The sequence below is a fragment of the Cupressus sempervirens genome, chromosome 5 (genome assembly GCF_028749045.1).
Source record: "Cupressus sempervirens isolate cs-2001-9-10 chromosome 5, ASM2874904v1, whole genome shotgun sequence".
NCBI classification, from domain to species: Eukaryota; Viridiplantae; Streptophyta; class Pinopsida; order Cupressales; family Cupressaceae; genus Cupressus; species Cupressus sempervirens.
This window is the reverse complement of record NC_143122.1, coordinates 1033628771-1033644756: the sequence shown is the minus strand read 5'-3', so window position 1 is coordinate 1033644756 and position 15986 is coordinate 1033628771. Positions and strand designations below refer to the sequence as shown.

Genomic DNA, 15986 nt, shown 5'->3' with positions numbered 1-15986 from the left:
TTTTGAAGCCTTCAATGTCATTTTTCTCGTTTTTGAGTGTCTTTGTTAGCTTTTGGTCTTTTGGTTTTACTCAAATCATTGCTTTCGGTTTTCCCTTCAATTCGGACTATCTTAGAGCTTGATCGAAGTTGGCAATCAAAAGATATGACAATTTTAGTTCCCAAAAGGTGGACTCTCCAGATGCAATTGCATAATTTAAAATATCATCTTATATTTTAATGTTCACATTCACTTTCTGAATAATACAATATTAAATCACTTTATGTTATGTTTTTAAGTTACTTTATCATTTAAATTTATCACTTAAGGTAACTATAGAGCACTTTATGTTATATTTTTGAGTTGAGTTGCTTTTTAATTTTTCACTTAAGTGACTATATTAACTATATATAGTTTGATTTATTTTTGAGTAACTTTATGTTTTATCTGAAATATCTAAGTTAAATATTGCTTTTTGAAATAATATTTGCTCATAATATGTTAATTCTTTTATGCAAATGTTATTTTTGACCCAATGAGATGATATTTCCTCAAAAATCAATTAACCATGTGCTTAATTGATCACTTAAGTTGTGCAAAACATGTCTTTAAACCCATTTGCATGTACATATGCAAATACTTCTAGAGACCATGTTTTTAAACTTAAGGCAAGTGAATGCATGCAACTCAAAATGTGCAATGGGCCTTCTAGAGTGAGACTTGCATATTCCAGTGCTTTTCAAATATGCAATGACCTCTAGAGAGTGTGTTTTGCACTAAAAGGTTTATTTCAACATGGTTTTAAAATATGTAACGCCTGTCCTAGAATGTGTTTTACATCTAGATGAAAAGTGCATGTTTTAAAATATGTCAAAGCACTCCTAGAGTGTGTTTTGCATGATGAGCACAAAAGCATGATTTCAAAATATGCAAAGGCACTCTAAGAGTGCGTTTTAGACCAATTCTCATTTTTTAATAACATGTAAATTCCCCATGAAAGTGCATTTTTGCATAGAAAGCCCAATTCATCTGATTTAAAATATGCAAACTCTCTTGTAGAATGTGTTTTGCATCTCTTTCATGCATTGGCAAAGATAACCCGAATTTGAAGATACAAGGGCAAAAAACTTCATGTTTTCCCTCTCCAAGAACATGTTTTTGCATTCCAAGATAAAAACGACTCATTTCCAAGCATTCCATGAACACGTTTTTCCAAGAAAATGCCCAAGAGTTCAGTTTTGAGCAAAAACGTTTTGTGTTTTGAGGAAGAGCGCATTGTTTTGGTATTCTCATGCCAAATCTGACCATTGAATGCTCATTGATCATCCATTACTTGCAAGTGTAGAGGAAGTCAAATACTTGTTTGTAGATCCGGATTTGAGTGAGAATTGGCCTTCAAGTCTATAAATCTTGCTATTTTGGCTCATCTATCTCTAAGTAAGTGGGCATTTTCAATCTTGCTCATTAATTCATGCTTATCTTGCCATTTTGTTGCATGCTTTAGCTTGATGTTGCAAACTTGTTCAAAGTTATGTCATGTATTGTACAAAATTTCTTTAAATAAGATAAGATAATATTATTAATGTCCAACAAAAGACCACAAAACAGTCTATGGAACTGTGAGCTTACAACAAGATAGCAGAGAGAAGCAGGGGCACCAAACGGTGTTTGAGAAAAGCAAGCAAGAAACAAGAAGAGAAGTGCCAAGGAAAGGATTAAGAATCCTTTGTTGGCATAAAGAATTTGGTCACAAAAGAATATAACTGCGAATGAGCCTTGCACTATCTTTGAGAGTTGCTAGAGGAGTGTCGCTATTGGGAAAAATTGTTGTGGGGTCTCGCAGAGCTAGAGTGACTAATGGTGGTAGTAATAGACAGCCTTTTTGCACTACGTGTCAGAGACAAGGTTGAGAAAAAGGCAATAATGAGCTGATCTGAGGTATGACAATAAGGAAGTAGTGACTGCAAAGTACTATTGCGGAGCAAGGTGGCTTCCTGAAGGTAAAGTGCAAGACATCGTTGATCAATGTAACTGAAGAATGCTAAAAGAGAGAAATAGTCACGGAATAGGCAGTGAAATCTCTCTCTAATCTCAAAACAAACAGGGCAACGGAAAATAAACTGTCTCTATCTCGACCTCAGCTAAAGTACACAACTGACAGAGCCAATCATCTCTATCCATATGATGGTTTGCCCAAGCCCGAAGACGATGAGAACCAACTGCGAAGGAGCCCAAAGAGAAACGCAAAGCATGACACCAATGTCAAGATAGGTAGCTAGGACAAACAATAACCCCATCACAAATATCCAGAAAGTGTTGAGCATAGAAGGCCATCATCAGACCTAAACCTCTAGGAGGATTACTCCAGGTAGTAGTAATGTATTGTCTGTAGATATCAACTCTGACATGTTCATTCAACTCCTGATGTGAGGGGAGGAGGTGAACAGGGGCATCCAGCGAGAACTAATAGAGAGGGAGGTGATCAATATCAATCCCAATCAAGCTCAGCAGAGAGGTTGCCTGAGCATACTAGTAGCGAGCTCTAGTGCTAGTATCAGAGCTTGCAGTCGTACCAGAGGAGCAGTAGGCCAAATACGAGTATCTAGATCAGTTAGAAGTCAAATCTGCAAACCCATGGAAACAATGAAGGAACCAAATCAAGTCGAATATGGCTACAAGTCCAAAGGGATGAGCACCAAACTTGGCTTATATAATATTGTGAGGGGTGAGCTTGTGGCATCTAATGAAGAAGCAGAGTTTGCACGTGCTCGATCAAGCCCAAACTGAGACCAGAAGAGAAGGCCCCCAAACCATGGAACCGTAAAGAACAGTCGATCAAACCAAGTTATCAAGGGATAGCTTGGACGTTGTGTCCTAAAAATGATGTTTGAGCACTATTGCTTGAGCATAGCAAGGGATCCCATTCCCTTACTGACTCTAGGCTGGATGGCCAGTCTCATACTGAAACAGGGTCTAGAAAACTTCACTCTGACAGACATATATGAAGAAGTAATCTCAATCTCTTGTCCCTAAAAGAAGAAATGAAGGCGAGAGGTCTTTAAGCAATTATATACCATAACCCAAGTCTTACCTAGGTTGACCACAAGCTGACACTGGTTACAAAAGGAGGCCAAACCATCAAAGAACCTCTTGAAACCCACCGGAGAAGAAGATAAAAGTACCACGTGATTTGCAAAAAGGAGGATGGAGATCAAGGCCTAATGTAAGTAAAACCCATCACTGAGGAGCGATGAAATCTTAAGGAAGTCCTCAAGCTCATCAATAAACAAACCAAATAGAGTGGGGGAGAGAGGGCAGCCCTACTTCACCCAAATGGTGCTTTGGATCGGATCTGAAAAGCCTTCAGGAGTCCTAAATCTACCCACCACAGTTTCATACAGCCTCATAATAGCAGTTAACAACATCTTACAAATCTCAATCTCACAAAGTCTCTGGAATAGAGCCATCCTAGGAACGGAATCAAAAGCCTTGCAAAAATCTACAAAACAACGGTAAACTTTCACCAATCGGTGTCTAGCCTCCTCAATAATAGCCCGCAATGTGAAGATGTGATCCATGGTCTAGTAGTCAACCCGAAAATCGGCCTGCCCTCTAGCTCTGCAACCTCTCATGTCAAGCTCTCTAGATAACATAGCATTTAGGGTTGTGGCATAAAGTTTCGCAAATGTATGCTTAATCATGATGGTCCTATAGTTGTCGGGGTCTGAGACAAGCCCGGTCTTATGAATTGGATAAATCAGGTGCCTTGACCAAGGATAAGGGAAACCAGTACAAACCACTCTATTAAAGACTATAGGAAGGTAGGAGCCAAGGACCGAAGCATCAAGCTTGAAAATCTCGGCCTGGAACCCCTCCTCATCAGCTACTCTACTACATCTCATGGATCTAATGGCCTCATAAATGTTGGCAGCGATGAACAAGTGGCACAATGGAGGCAGAGTGGGGTGGATAGATCGCTGGCCAAGAATGTCATAAAGAGCAACAGTGTGAGAGGTTAGGGAGCGAAAGTGGGGTGGGGGCATCGAGGGAACGGGGTGCGTGAGAAGAGCTGGGGATTGCGGATAAGCATGGAGCATAAGGACTTACACTGATACGCGAAAAATGATTATTTCTTAGAGCGAAGAAAACAAAGGTAAGAGGAATGCAAAAAAGCAAACACGAGGGAATGGGCCTCAAAAATAGAACGCACGAAGCAATGAAAGGATTTGCAGTCAGCATGAAACCATTGGTTCATAGGGCAAGTGTTACGACGTTTGGTTCTAAGGAAGAGCAAAGAGTAGTGAGAGATGGAGAGGAGAGCGAAGTCTTGAATGGCAGCAACAAGTAAATCAAACATGGAGGAGGCCTCACAAGAGTCGGTAAAACAAGCAGGGCTAAGGAATCTCATTAGATGGGAGGAAAGAAGATCACTATCACCATCAAGGAAGCAGAAACTAGCAGAGGGGGGGTAGCGACTAACAAGAGATGAGGATGGCGAAAAGAGACAGAAGGCAACGAGTGGGGTGAAAAGCGAAGAGCAATACTAAGGAGAGCATGATCAACTAAGGGGAGGCGTGAGATGGTGAAGCTGTGAATGGATGGAATGAAGGAAGAAAAGGTGAGGGCATAGTCCACAACACTCACGCCCCCACAATGAGGCCAACAAGTAAAGAGCTCGGACCCCAGAAAGCATGTGAGACCATTCAAAATCACCAGACCCGAAGACAAAGCTAGAGTAGGTGGCGACCATAACAAGAAATTGGCCCATGAACATCATTGGAAGTAAGCTAAAGTCCCACACAAGTCAGATCTATCTCTGAAGTGCAAATCAAATTAGAACATCGGTCATAAAGAGGATTTTGAAGCTCTCTGGTCCATGCATTAAAATCCCTGAGAATGATGATGTCCCTCAAAGCTGCAAACTGAGCTAAAGTCCCACACTAGTCGAATCTATCTCTGAAGTGCAGATCAAATCAAAACAGCAGTCATATCAAGGATTCTGAAGCTCTCTAGTCCATGCATTGAAATCCCCGAGAATGATGATGTCCCCCAAAGCTACAAATTGAGAGACAGCCTCATAAAGGTCAGCAAATGGGTCCCTGTCCTTAATACCGTGAATGGCACAACGAGAAGAAGCTGGTGGGAAATATAACACAACAATGAAAATATCTCTCTCACAATGATTCCTACAGGCAATTCGGACCCACAGGAATCTAGCATACATTCTAAGTGAACTATAGAGGTAGAACTAAAAATATCATCTCTAATCAAGCAAGCCACAGCTCCAAATCCGCAGACCCCACAAAAAGCACGAACCTCCTCTCTACAAATTGATAACCACTTATAGCCTACATATCTCGGAAGAAGATGCACCTAACTCTCATGAATCTCAGTGATGACTAGGATATCAGCACAACCCACTGCATCATGGAATTGACCAGGCAATGACCATAACATGCCATTACCATTCCAACAATTAACAAGAAGTGAACAAGTGGAGGGCTCCCTCTTATCCGACTACTAGCGAGACTATCATTTGGTCATGGGGGCCTGTCTCACTTCGCATCTACTGTGTGCGGGGGGGGGGGGGGGGGGGGATCACGAATGACTACTCTAAGATTCCTAATAACTACCCATTTCCCATCCCCTCTGACTTTTGCCACAAGACCCCTGACATGTTTCCACTCCGCAACCTATGCCTTCATGAGATCTTAATCAAGAAAAATCTTAGGGAAGAGAAACAACTTCCTCTTCGCTCTAAGAGCACAAAGCCTGTCAGAAAAATTGAGAAACCGAATGAAGAGGGTGTCTCCTTGGGCAGTCCAACATTTATCCAGTATAATGTCAGAGATACCAAGTTGATCAGTAAGGAAAGAGCATCCAGCAGATCGAGTGTCTGAAGTGGGAGGGAGACCTTGGACCCGCAGGTTGAGCTCAAGAGCATGTCTCACCCACTCATCCTCTATCATCCCTTGAACCATCTTATCCAAACTCGCTATAGGCGCAGTAGCACCTGTGTTATTGCAGAGAGAGGCCCATGATTTCACTTTCTATTTGGTTTCAAAAATTAGGGAAGAGTGTTTAGCCTCAATTTTCAATTGTTGTTCTTTGATGGTATCTAACCCATCAAGTTGCTCGATAAAGGATTCAAGATGGGTTTTTAAACCTACAGTCTCGGAGGTGAAAGTATCATAAAATCCTTTAATCTAAGAAGCGTTTGAACTTGTGGCAATTTTGAGTTCTGAAATAGTCTCAGTCAACGAGAGTATTTGTTCTCTGAGCTGTTGATTGTCCGTTTCCATCTTAGTAATCCGGTCGCAGAGCCTCTGGTAGGTCAGACGTCGGTTTTGTGATGGGCATGCATCTCCAACAGTAGACATCTTTGAACTGCAACCAAACAAAATACACCTGAGTCAACATAAAGGAGCTTATTACCGAGCAATGTGAAGGTCTCGAACAATGCATTGAAACCTGTCAATAGAACATGCAGAGGTTAGGAACTGATGAGTCAGAGGGAGACCCGTCGACAACACCTACAGAGGTCAATCACAAGCGATGCAAACACAATAATCAGGAGTCAAATATCCAGCTGCAAGAGGACAAGGGCACCCACAAAGAAGAGAGAAAAATATTAATGGAGAAGAAGAACCCGAACGAACGGAGAAATCCAAGGACGAGCAACAAAAACAAACAAACCCCGCGCAAACAAGATAAGGGAGTCCAAAGCCAACACAGCAAAGCAAACAAAACAAAATGAATGTCCAGCCCGATGCAACTGAAGTAGTGATCAAAGAAGCCATGGACCAATTGCACATTCAGAATGGCTGTCACGAGAAGCGGAAATGGTCGCGGAAATGGACGAGGAAGAGTATTCAAAGTCAAAGAAAAATTACAAAAATACTCAGAGCCAAGTTTTAGTAAGATGAAAACTTCAATTTTCAATTGTTTGGAATTTCCGCAAATTCCAATTTCGAAATTGCATAGAGGAGAGCAACTTGATATTTGGTCAAGTTTGAGTCAAAGCAAGGGGTATGCTTTTGTTTTGCTTGTTTGTTTGCTTGCTTGCTTTAGAAGAAAGTTGAAGAATTTTTCCCAGGAATACAAGTGCATATTACATCAATTTCACTTTCCACCTTTCCATGCAAATGCATCACACTTTTCTGTAACCCACCAATTCATGTCAAAGCACATTGTAATCTCATCCTCCATCTATATTCACATGTCATTCCATCCTATGAACCTAATTACATGCCTACATCAAGTCATAATTACATGTAAATCACTTTACATGTAATTGCGGCCAAAGAATCCGACTTTGGATGGTCACTCTTTAAACACCAAAATCGTCATTTGTACACATCCATATGCATCCCAACTTGCATTCTTGGCCATACCCATAAAAGCCCATCTTTGCCCACATGTAATCCACCCTTAAGAGTCTGATCTTGACCCTTTTCGCCCAAATACATATGCTTTCCAATTCATTTCCAGCCATCATACATGTTTCATAAGTGTCTAATCCATACTTCGAACACTCATCCCTCATGGATTTGTCATTGTAACTCAAATCTCAAAGTTTTCATGGGTCCAATTTCATTTGAAGATGTTTTCATCTTCATGTTGCGGCACACTCTTCAAGGTATGTCAGAACTTCGTCGAAGAACATAGATATCCCATCAAGAAGACATGCTTCGAATTAAAATAAGTAGTAATTCATTTGGTCTCCATTTTCCCAATGGATGCCCAAGAACTTATGTTCGTGTGGAAATGCACTTTGCTTTAAAAAAAAAATTGCAAATGCTAGTGGGAAAGTTGTTCCAGGTTTACATTCGGAAACCATCAAGAAGGTTTTCAAAGTGAGAGATTCTAGAATGTGCCAATCTACAAAGGAGAATTCACGACAACTCAAACGAGAAAAAGTTTGATCACATCAAGCTTTCAAATGACAACTAGAAACTCAACAAAAAGGATGTCATGGTGCAGAATATAGGAATCCCTAATCCTGCAAGCATCGCCAAGTACAAGGACTTTCAAAACAATCCTTGGGATTGTTTCAATTCTCCTCTGTCTTCTTCCTTCTTTAGTTTTTCATGTTTGTGGATTGGATAGGATGTATTGCATAAAATTGTTTAATTACATGTAATACGATTTATATGTCCTTATGACATGTAATCCAATAATTTCTCTCATTTAGTTAAGGTCAAAGTTGGTTGAGTTGCTCCCACTTTTTCCTTTTCTCAACTCCTTTGCCTATATAGAGTACCCCCTCATTGTAAAAATCATTTTTTATTTATATGCAAGAGAGCTCTGGAGAAATTGTGCAAGCATAACTTTGATTTTGTAGTACTATTTTAAAAGAAAAATGAATACAAAGAAACAATTGGAGTTTAACTTTCATTGAGTGCAATTGTGATTAGTGCAAGTTGGAAGCTTTGGTTGTGATTTGCATTTTTTTATTTTTGATGCATGTGTTTTTGTGTTCTTGATAATTGAGTACAAAGAGTTGGGAGGTAATCAGTGCCGAAGCTTTGACTGGGAGCGGTTGTGGAGATACATAGATTAGGAGCTTTGACTGTAGCTTGTATCTCTTTCTTAATTCACAAAAATAGTTAAAATTATTTACTTCTGGAAGTCTTTGTGCCCCAATAGTAAAGGTCATTCTTATAGCATCGATTACGACCAGACTTGGAGCCAAACTAGTACGCTTTCAGCTAGCCATTGAGTTGTTCTTGGTTTATCGGTATCACTGTTTACAACTTTAGATAGAAGTGTAGTTAGAGGTTTCATCTTGCCCATTACGAGTAAGTAGATTGTTTCCTAAAAGCTAAGAGGAAAGAATATTAGTAATACCCTTTCAAATCTCTCAACGTCTTACTTACCTTGAGTTGATCCAAGGAACAGTGAGAAGGGGGAGCCTTCCCTTTAAGGTAAGAGAGAATCTGTCTCACATGTTGTGGCTGGTCTACATATTTCGTGACTGGATTTTACCCAAAACTGTCGGTTGCAAAATATCCACCCAACAAGTCAGACACTGAGTGATACATGTTTTAGTAAAATTAATCAAATGATGCAGGATAGAAAAACTTGTAGTGGCACGGAAAAATGCTGGAAATCATGACAAAGAAGCAATGATAATAAGTTTGTTTTGTTTCAGGATTTTAGAAAACATTTATGGTAAACAGGATCATTAGTTTCCTTTCTACCACATCTGTTACACTGACTTTATGAAATCGTGCCAGAATGACTTATATTTCTCATAAGTGTCTCACACTCCACATTTCTAGTTCCAACGTATAGAGATCCTTGATATAAGGCCTTCCCATTACTCTATTTCCAATAATAAACTTTAGGAATCAAGCTTGGGAAGCTAGAAATTTTAATTCTTTAAGCAAGTCTATTTTAAGTAAAAATTTAAATGTTGTGACGAAACAGTCTTTGTATTTTTTGTAGGCTTGGATAGCATATTTTCATGACTTATTTGCGGAGAATCTTTCCTTGTAAGCTTGTTTTTTGATGTCATTCTGTCTATTCCATTAAGTAATATAAACTGTATTCTCTGCCTTTCTGGCCCCTCTGTCCTCATTTTCCTTGCTAAAAACAAAAAGAAACAGACAGCCCACAGCAACATGCAAATTAATCCACAATAAACTAGAAAATACTTCAGTCAGAAATACAAATAAAACAACAAACTTAAAAAAACTAAGAACATTACCAGAACTGTTTCAGTAATTGACTTCATGTGATGCATGAGGCATCAGAGTTTCAAACTTCTTTGACAGTCTAGCTGTGCTCAAGTAGTCAAGCTCCGCTTTGTTCAAATATATTTCATTGGGGATCTGGAGTTTAGAGTCTATGCTAGCTTACATGCTTGAGGATTTTGTGTGGTCAAAGATTCTTTACAGTAGAATTTCACATTGTCCAAAACAGATATATAGGATGAAAAACACAAAGAGGCAGCAGCAATGACCTGTTCCAATTTTGCAATTTCTGCTTTCGACTCCCCTAAATTACGTTGCAGTTCACAGCAAAGTTTTGCTTCCTCTAGATGATCTGCAGTGATTTCTTCTATCCTGGATCATAATCAACACAGATAGTAATTGTTCATGACAAAACTTAAGTTTTGTTCAAAATCATCAAACAAATAGATGGTAGGTCAATTTCAGAGGAGATATTCTGATTACTGAACTCATGTCACATAAGTACCTGTTGCAATAGATGTTTTCTACCACTCCAAATTATAGAGGGTTGGATATTTAACCACAATGTGCACACAAAAACAACTAACTTATATAGTCTATTACTATTTTGGGTACCACAAAATTAAACTATTTTAAGGCATTGGCACACAGAAAAATGTTTTAATACAAATGGATCTCAAAGGAGATAAATTTTATGAAAATGAAATACCTTCTGAATCCAAATCATTCACAACCAGATGCAAAACATGATTTAATATTCATGGTCAAACAAATTCAAACAATGACCGAAGTATAGCATTGGTGTTAACATAAAGTCATATCTTTTGATATTCTTTACAAAAAAGAAAAGAGCTAAGTTAGAGAAACTGCTATTGTGTAAGCTCTAGGCAAGAGCTGAGTAATATTTCCACAAACCTATGTTTCACACATTTGGTGGACAGGGCAGGGGCAATGGCAGCAAACATGTTTCAAGGACGTTTCCTAGAGGACCAAAAAATTGGGGAAGTCATTACATGTGTGTGTGTGCATGAATTTTATATGTTTTTTTTATTTTTCATATTACTTTTGATGACAACATTTACGGTGAAATGTAATGTTCCATTGCAGGGATAGGACTAAAACTCAAATGCCTTAACCCCGTTTTTGGCAATACAAAGACTTAGTAAGGTACGACATCCAGTAGACCGTACAGTGTACGAATCTACAAAGAGTGACTCCCATCTGAAATAAGAGGAAACCATATGTGGAAGGAGGCATTGTTGTTGGGAGGGTCATACAGTCGTACGGTGCAAGGTGGTTGTATGGGTGAGGGCAGGAGATGTCGACGCAATGGGAGAGAGACAATGTACAGAGGTTGTTGAGGGCATATAATTGGAGGAAGATGGTGAGAGCGCATGGAGGCAACTGGGTGACTGGGGCTCGTACGAAGTAGAGGAGGGATGGACGTAGTATGTCATACGGGGTAGGAGGGGAGACCAATGTAGGTTGTACGATAGGAGACCATACGAAAGCCAAGCTAAGTTTGACAGAAGCTTGTCTAGCGGGGGCGAAAATTGCAGAGGTCATACAATCTATAGCCAATCAGTCTAGGGATGTTTGCCAATATGAAAATTATGAATATCAACCTATGAGTGTCAAACACCAGTGACGCCAAGACTGTAATGAATAGATACCAAAGACAATTATTGAATATATTCGCTACCCAGTACAGGTTAATAAATTTGCACACCTACAGACAATGGAATTCCAAGTTGCATTAACAGTGGGTTGTCGCCAAGTTTGACAACACAAACAATATTCTCAGATCACATAAGCACATCAAGGTTACATAGGCATCGGACAAGATCTGAACAGATACAAACAACTGCCAAATGACGACGATTAGCAGATCTGGCGAGCATAGTGAAATATTTGAGTAATAGCTCCAACAACGGAATAGGGTGGCATTGAACCACCAAAAGTACATGTAGAGTAGGGAGGGTCTTCCACTTCCAAAACTACATAAAACTTTTGTTGGGTAAATATTTTGTGACCGGTAAAATCTAGTTGCAAAATAAGTAGACCAGCCACAGCGTATGTGACCAAGTCTCTCCTACATTAAAAGGAAGGCTCCCCCTTCTCATTGTTCTTTGGATCAACTCAAGGAGAGATTTTGTAGGCCATGTTACCAATATTCTTTCCTCTTAGCGTTCAGGACAGAATCCACTTACCCGCGGAGCGAATAATGGGCAAGATGAAATCTCTAACTAGACTTCTATCTAGTAACTAGAAACAATGATACCGATAAACCAACACCAACTCAAAGGCTGATTGAAAGCGCACCGATTTGGCTCTAAGCCTGTTTGTCTAATTTATAAAAAAAATCACTACCATTCGGGCGCAAAGACTTCTAGAAGTAGATGATCTCTATTCTGTAAGAAAAACCTCTACCATTGGGCTGCAAACACTATTATAATATTCAAGAATTGGCAGATTAACGGATTTCCGAACGATTGATTGAATAAAAGAGGAACAAATGTGTTCCTTATAAAGAATTACAAGGAAATTGTTTCTATAAGAAACAATGTAAAGTGAAGATGAAATTAGAAACAAAACTGAAGATAGGATAGGAAATATTCCTATCTGGACTGAAGATAGAACAGACAGGATAGGAAACATTCTTATCTAGACTGAAAAACAAACTACAGACAAGTAGTTGACCATTATAGAAAGTATTTAACTAAGGAGATAATATCTTAATAAAGATATTAAAGATATTATCTTCATACCTCCCTTAATGGTCAAAGAACGGATGTCAAAACATTCTGGGATAACTAAGACCCTCCCTGGATCTACAAAATGCTAAAACCAAGAAGCTTTGCCAGCAGAGTGCTATGACTCAAAACAGATTGCAATCACAAAACTTTGTTTCTATGGAAAAAACGGTAAAACCCAGAATCTCATGCAACCTTGCATATTACAAACAACATGAAATGATTTTTGAGGAGAATATCAACAAACCTAGAAAAAAACAAAAATAGATTCAGAAGGCGAAAAATGCAGCTTCGCCTTGATCAAGAAGCTCAACAACTTGTACTGTTGGCTGGGAAGCAGTTTTCCTTGCTTGGGCAGCCAAATGTTTCCGACACTCGAACTTCATATGGCCAAACTTGTGACAATAATTACACTGTACATTTTTCTCCGTAGAGCCACCCAGGGATTGAGCAGAAGGTTGATGCTAGAAAGGCTGAGAAGACTGATGGTTGTCGATGTTCTATTGAAAGGATTTTGCAACAAATCCCTGCTCTGAAGAGGTTGTAGAAGCACTGCTGCCAAATTGTTGTTTCCAGCGATCCTGTTACAAAAGTTTGGTGCATAATTCTAGAAAATACAGATCAACATTAGTTGACGTAATGTTGAGTGTTTCTATGAAGTGCTCATAGGACGATGTTAGACTTTTCAAAGTGATGACTACCATATCCTCTTCCTCCATTTTCCAACCAATAGCTTCAAGCTGATCGCAGATGTCCTTAATCTTTGTCAGATCCTCTTGCAAGGACATACATTCATCCATCATAATAGAGAACAGCTGATTCTTCAGAAAGAATGCCCGACTCTTGTTAGATGTTTCATGCAGCTCCTTCAGATATTTCTAGATTTCTGCAGCTTACTTGCCGGAAGGAATATGTGGTAGCTGATCATCAATAACAAAGAGCTTGAGACACATAACAACTTCTCAAACTTTACCTGCTCTGCTTGGTCGGAGGTCGGACGAATCTTTGTGCCTAAAACAAGCTCATCCAGACAACAATACTCGAAGATGATTAACATGCGTTGCTTCCAGTGGCTATAATTGTGGCCATTGAATCGTAGACTTCCCTCCAACATCAGAGAAGTCAAAGATGCCATTTCGAAGCATTCAAGTACAAACTTCAAGACTAAAATTCAACGTGCACGGATTTCAAGGCAAAAATATGGAAAACCAAGAAGAATCAGAGAGTGACCTAGAAGAGAGCTCGAAAAACCCAAAAGGAATATGTGGTATCAGAGCCAATGTTTCAAAAAAAATTCGAAACATTTATAATTTCTATTGAAATTATTTGTTACGATTTTCCGGTGTACGGAAAATTCTAACTATTTTTCGTGAATTTGAGATGGTAACACAAACTACAATCAAAGCTCCTAGTCTATGTGTTACGACCAAAGCTTCCGCTCTGATTGCTTCTTAATTCAATATGCTCTATTATTGATCACACAATAATAACATGAATCAAAGACAATAGGCACAAATTACAGTTAAAAGTTTCTAATTTGCTCTATCACAATTGGTTCCAGTCAAAGCTTCGAATCCAATAGCTTCTTTTATTCACTTTTCTCCCAAATTGATACTACACAATCAAAGTTATGCTTGCACAAGTTTGGCAAAGTGAAATGTCCCTTTTCTGATTTTACATGATATTTCAAGCCTCAAATCAGATTTTTAAAACTAAACAACCAATATTACAAAGATCCACCAATTTCTTAAATAAACCCAAATCGGGTATGTCCGAAATAGTGCCAAAAGACTTCACAACTTCACAAATTATTAATAAATCTGAAAAATGGACATTTTTAAAGAAATTTCAGCAACATAACAGCCTACAAAATGACATTTCTAGATCTGTATAGCCTTTACACAACAGCTCACAAATGTAGGACAAAATCTATACTCATCGGGCTCCCGAAATTAACACAAAAATGCCCGAAAACACTACAAAAACACTAATAATCTATCTCAGAAGTTTAATCACGTTCCAATACATATATTCAGCTCTATTTTAACATCTTAAAGTCTGAAATACAGCAGCAACCCAAACTGATATGAAATACTCAACTGAAAACACCAAACTCATACCAAAAAACACACCCGAAAACCCACAAACCTGCACTGTTCAGCACAAAGGCAAACTCTGTATGAGCATGCACATGGAATGGCTTCAAACTCCCGTCCTTAGCCTTCCTGGAAACTTGCAAACTCCCGTTCTTGTGTCTCCTTCTTCACAGGTTTGGCAGCCTCTGAAGAACAACAAAGCAATGCGCAAAAATCAAGTTCTGGAATGAGCCCGAAATGCCTCCAAACCCCTTAAAAGAGGGCATAACCCTAACTCACGTCCAAGAAGGGTTAATAAAACATATTTTAATGATAATTTTCATTTATTAGTCCATTAGCTTCCAAAGATTATCCCCTTTTTCCGAAACTTCACCTTTTTGGGCCTGCCTGCCTTAGCAAAGATTATTATTTTCAATTATTTGAAAAGGGGACATGACAAGTCCTCCCCTTCCAAATATTGTTTGTCCTCAAGCAATGGCTGAACAATAGACCAATCAATCCACCTGGATCCCAAATGTAGTCATGAACTATACTATTGTCAATTAAAACAGGCTCATGCAATATCCTCTGCAATATAACCAAGAGGAATCCAAAATCAAACTCACAATTACTGCTCAACCAAACTCCAAAGTCACAACTTCCACAGTCAGAAACCCATGAGACACAAACTCTTAGAACATCAAAAATCAAGTAAAGTGGACAAATCAAATTGCCAACATAGTAAATACCATCAACGCATCCCACTGGCCTATACGGAATGTACAATCCAACTCTACAACAATGGTGAATGCTCCCGAATGAAACTGTACCAAGTATGGAGAATCCACACACTGTACAACTCCTGCAGTCAACACAACTATGCAGATCACCGGCCACTGTCTCATAACCATAACTCCCATGCACCCTTGATGGTGAAAAGCCATCACAAGATAAACAGCAAGAAATGGAACCCAAACCAAGTTTGTCTGCCATCAACTCCTCAGCACAAGGATCAAATGCTAACTGATCTACATACCCTGCAATATAATGTTGATAAAAAAACCGAACCTCAGTCAACAGCTCACCATGAACAAGTGATACAACCCACTATGACTGATCACTAGCTAAGTCAGGAGAAGTCATAGCCAAAGGAGTAGAATCAATAACAACACCCGTTGAAGCATCACTCCAAAACTCCTGCTCTAAGTCATGTATTATCAAGCTGTCAACTGCAGGACCTATCGCCATGTCATGCCCATCACAACTCTCATCCCGAGGCATCACACTATCCCATAACTAATGATAAGCACTAGGAACCAAAGTACATCTCTGTATCATCATCTCATCAACATGGTCATCAAAGGTGAATTGATGCGCATACCTCACAATGTAATGTCGATAGAATGCGCCAATCTCAGTCAGTGGCTCAGACCGCAATCTAGATGTAACTAACTGCAATTGATCACTAACCAAGTTGGAAC

At 39.1% G+C, this 15986-nt stretch overlaps 1 protein-coding gene across 6 annotated transcripts in view; it reads right to left on the bottom strand.

Moving 5' to 3' along the window:
• The window catches only part of MEE13 (myosin heavy chain-like protein), a 263268-nt gene that overhangs the window by 135153 nt on the left and 112129 nt on the right, over positions 1 to 15986 (bottom strand). For all 6 annotated transcript variants that reach the window (XM_089833370.1, XM_089833374.1, XM_089833369.1 and 3 more), the window contains exon 8: positions 9947 to 10049. In XM_089833370.1, the coding sequence (XP_089689496.1) occupies positions 9947 to 10049 (103 nt within the window). The remainder of the gene's footprint in view (positions 1 to 9946; positions 10050 to 15986) is intronic.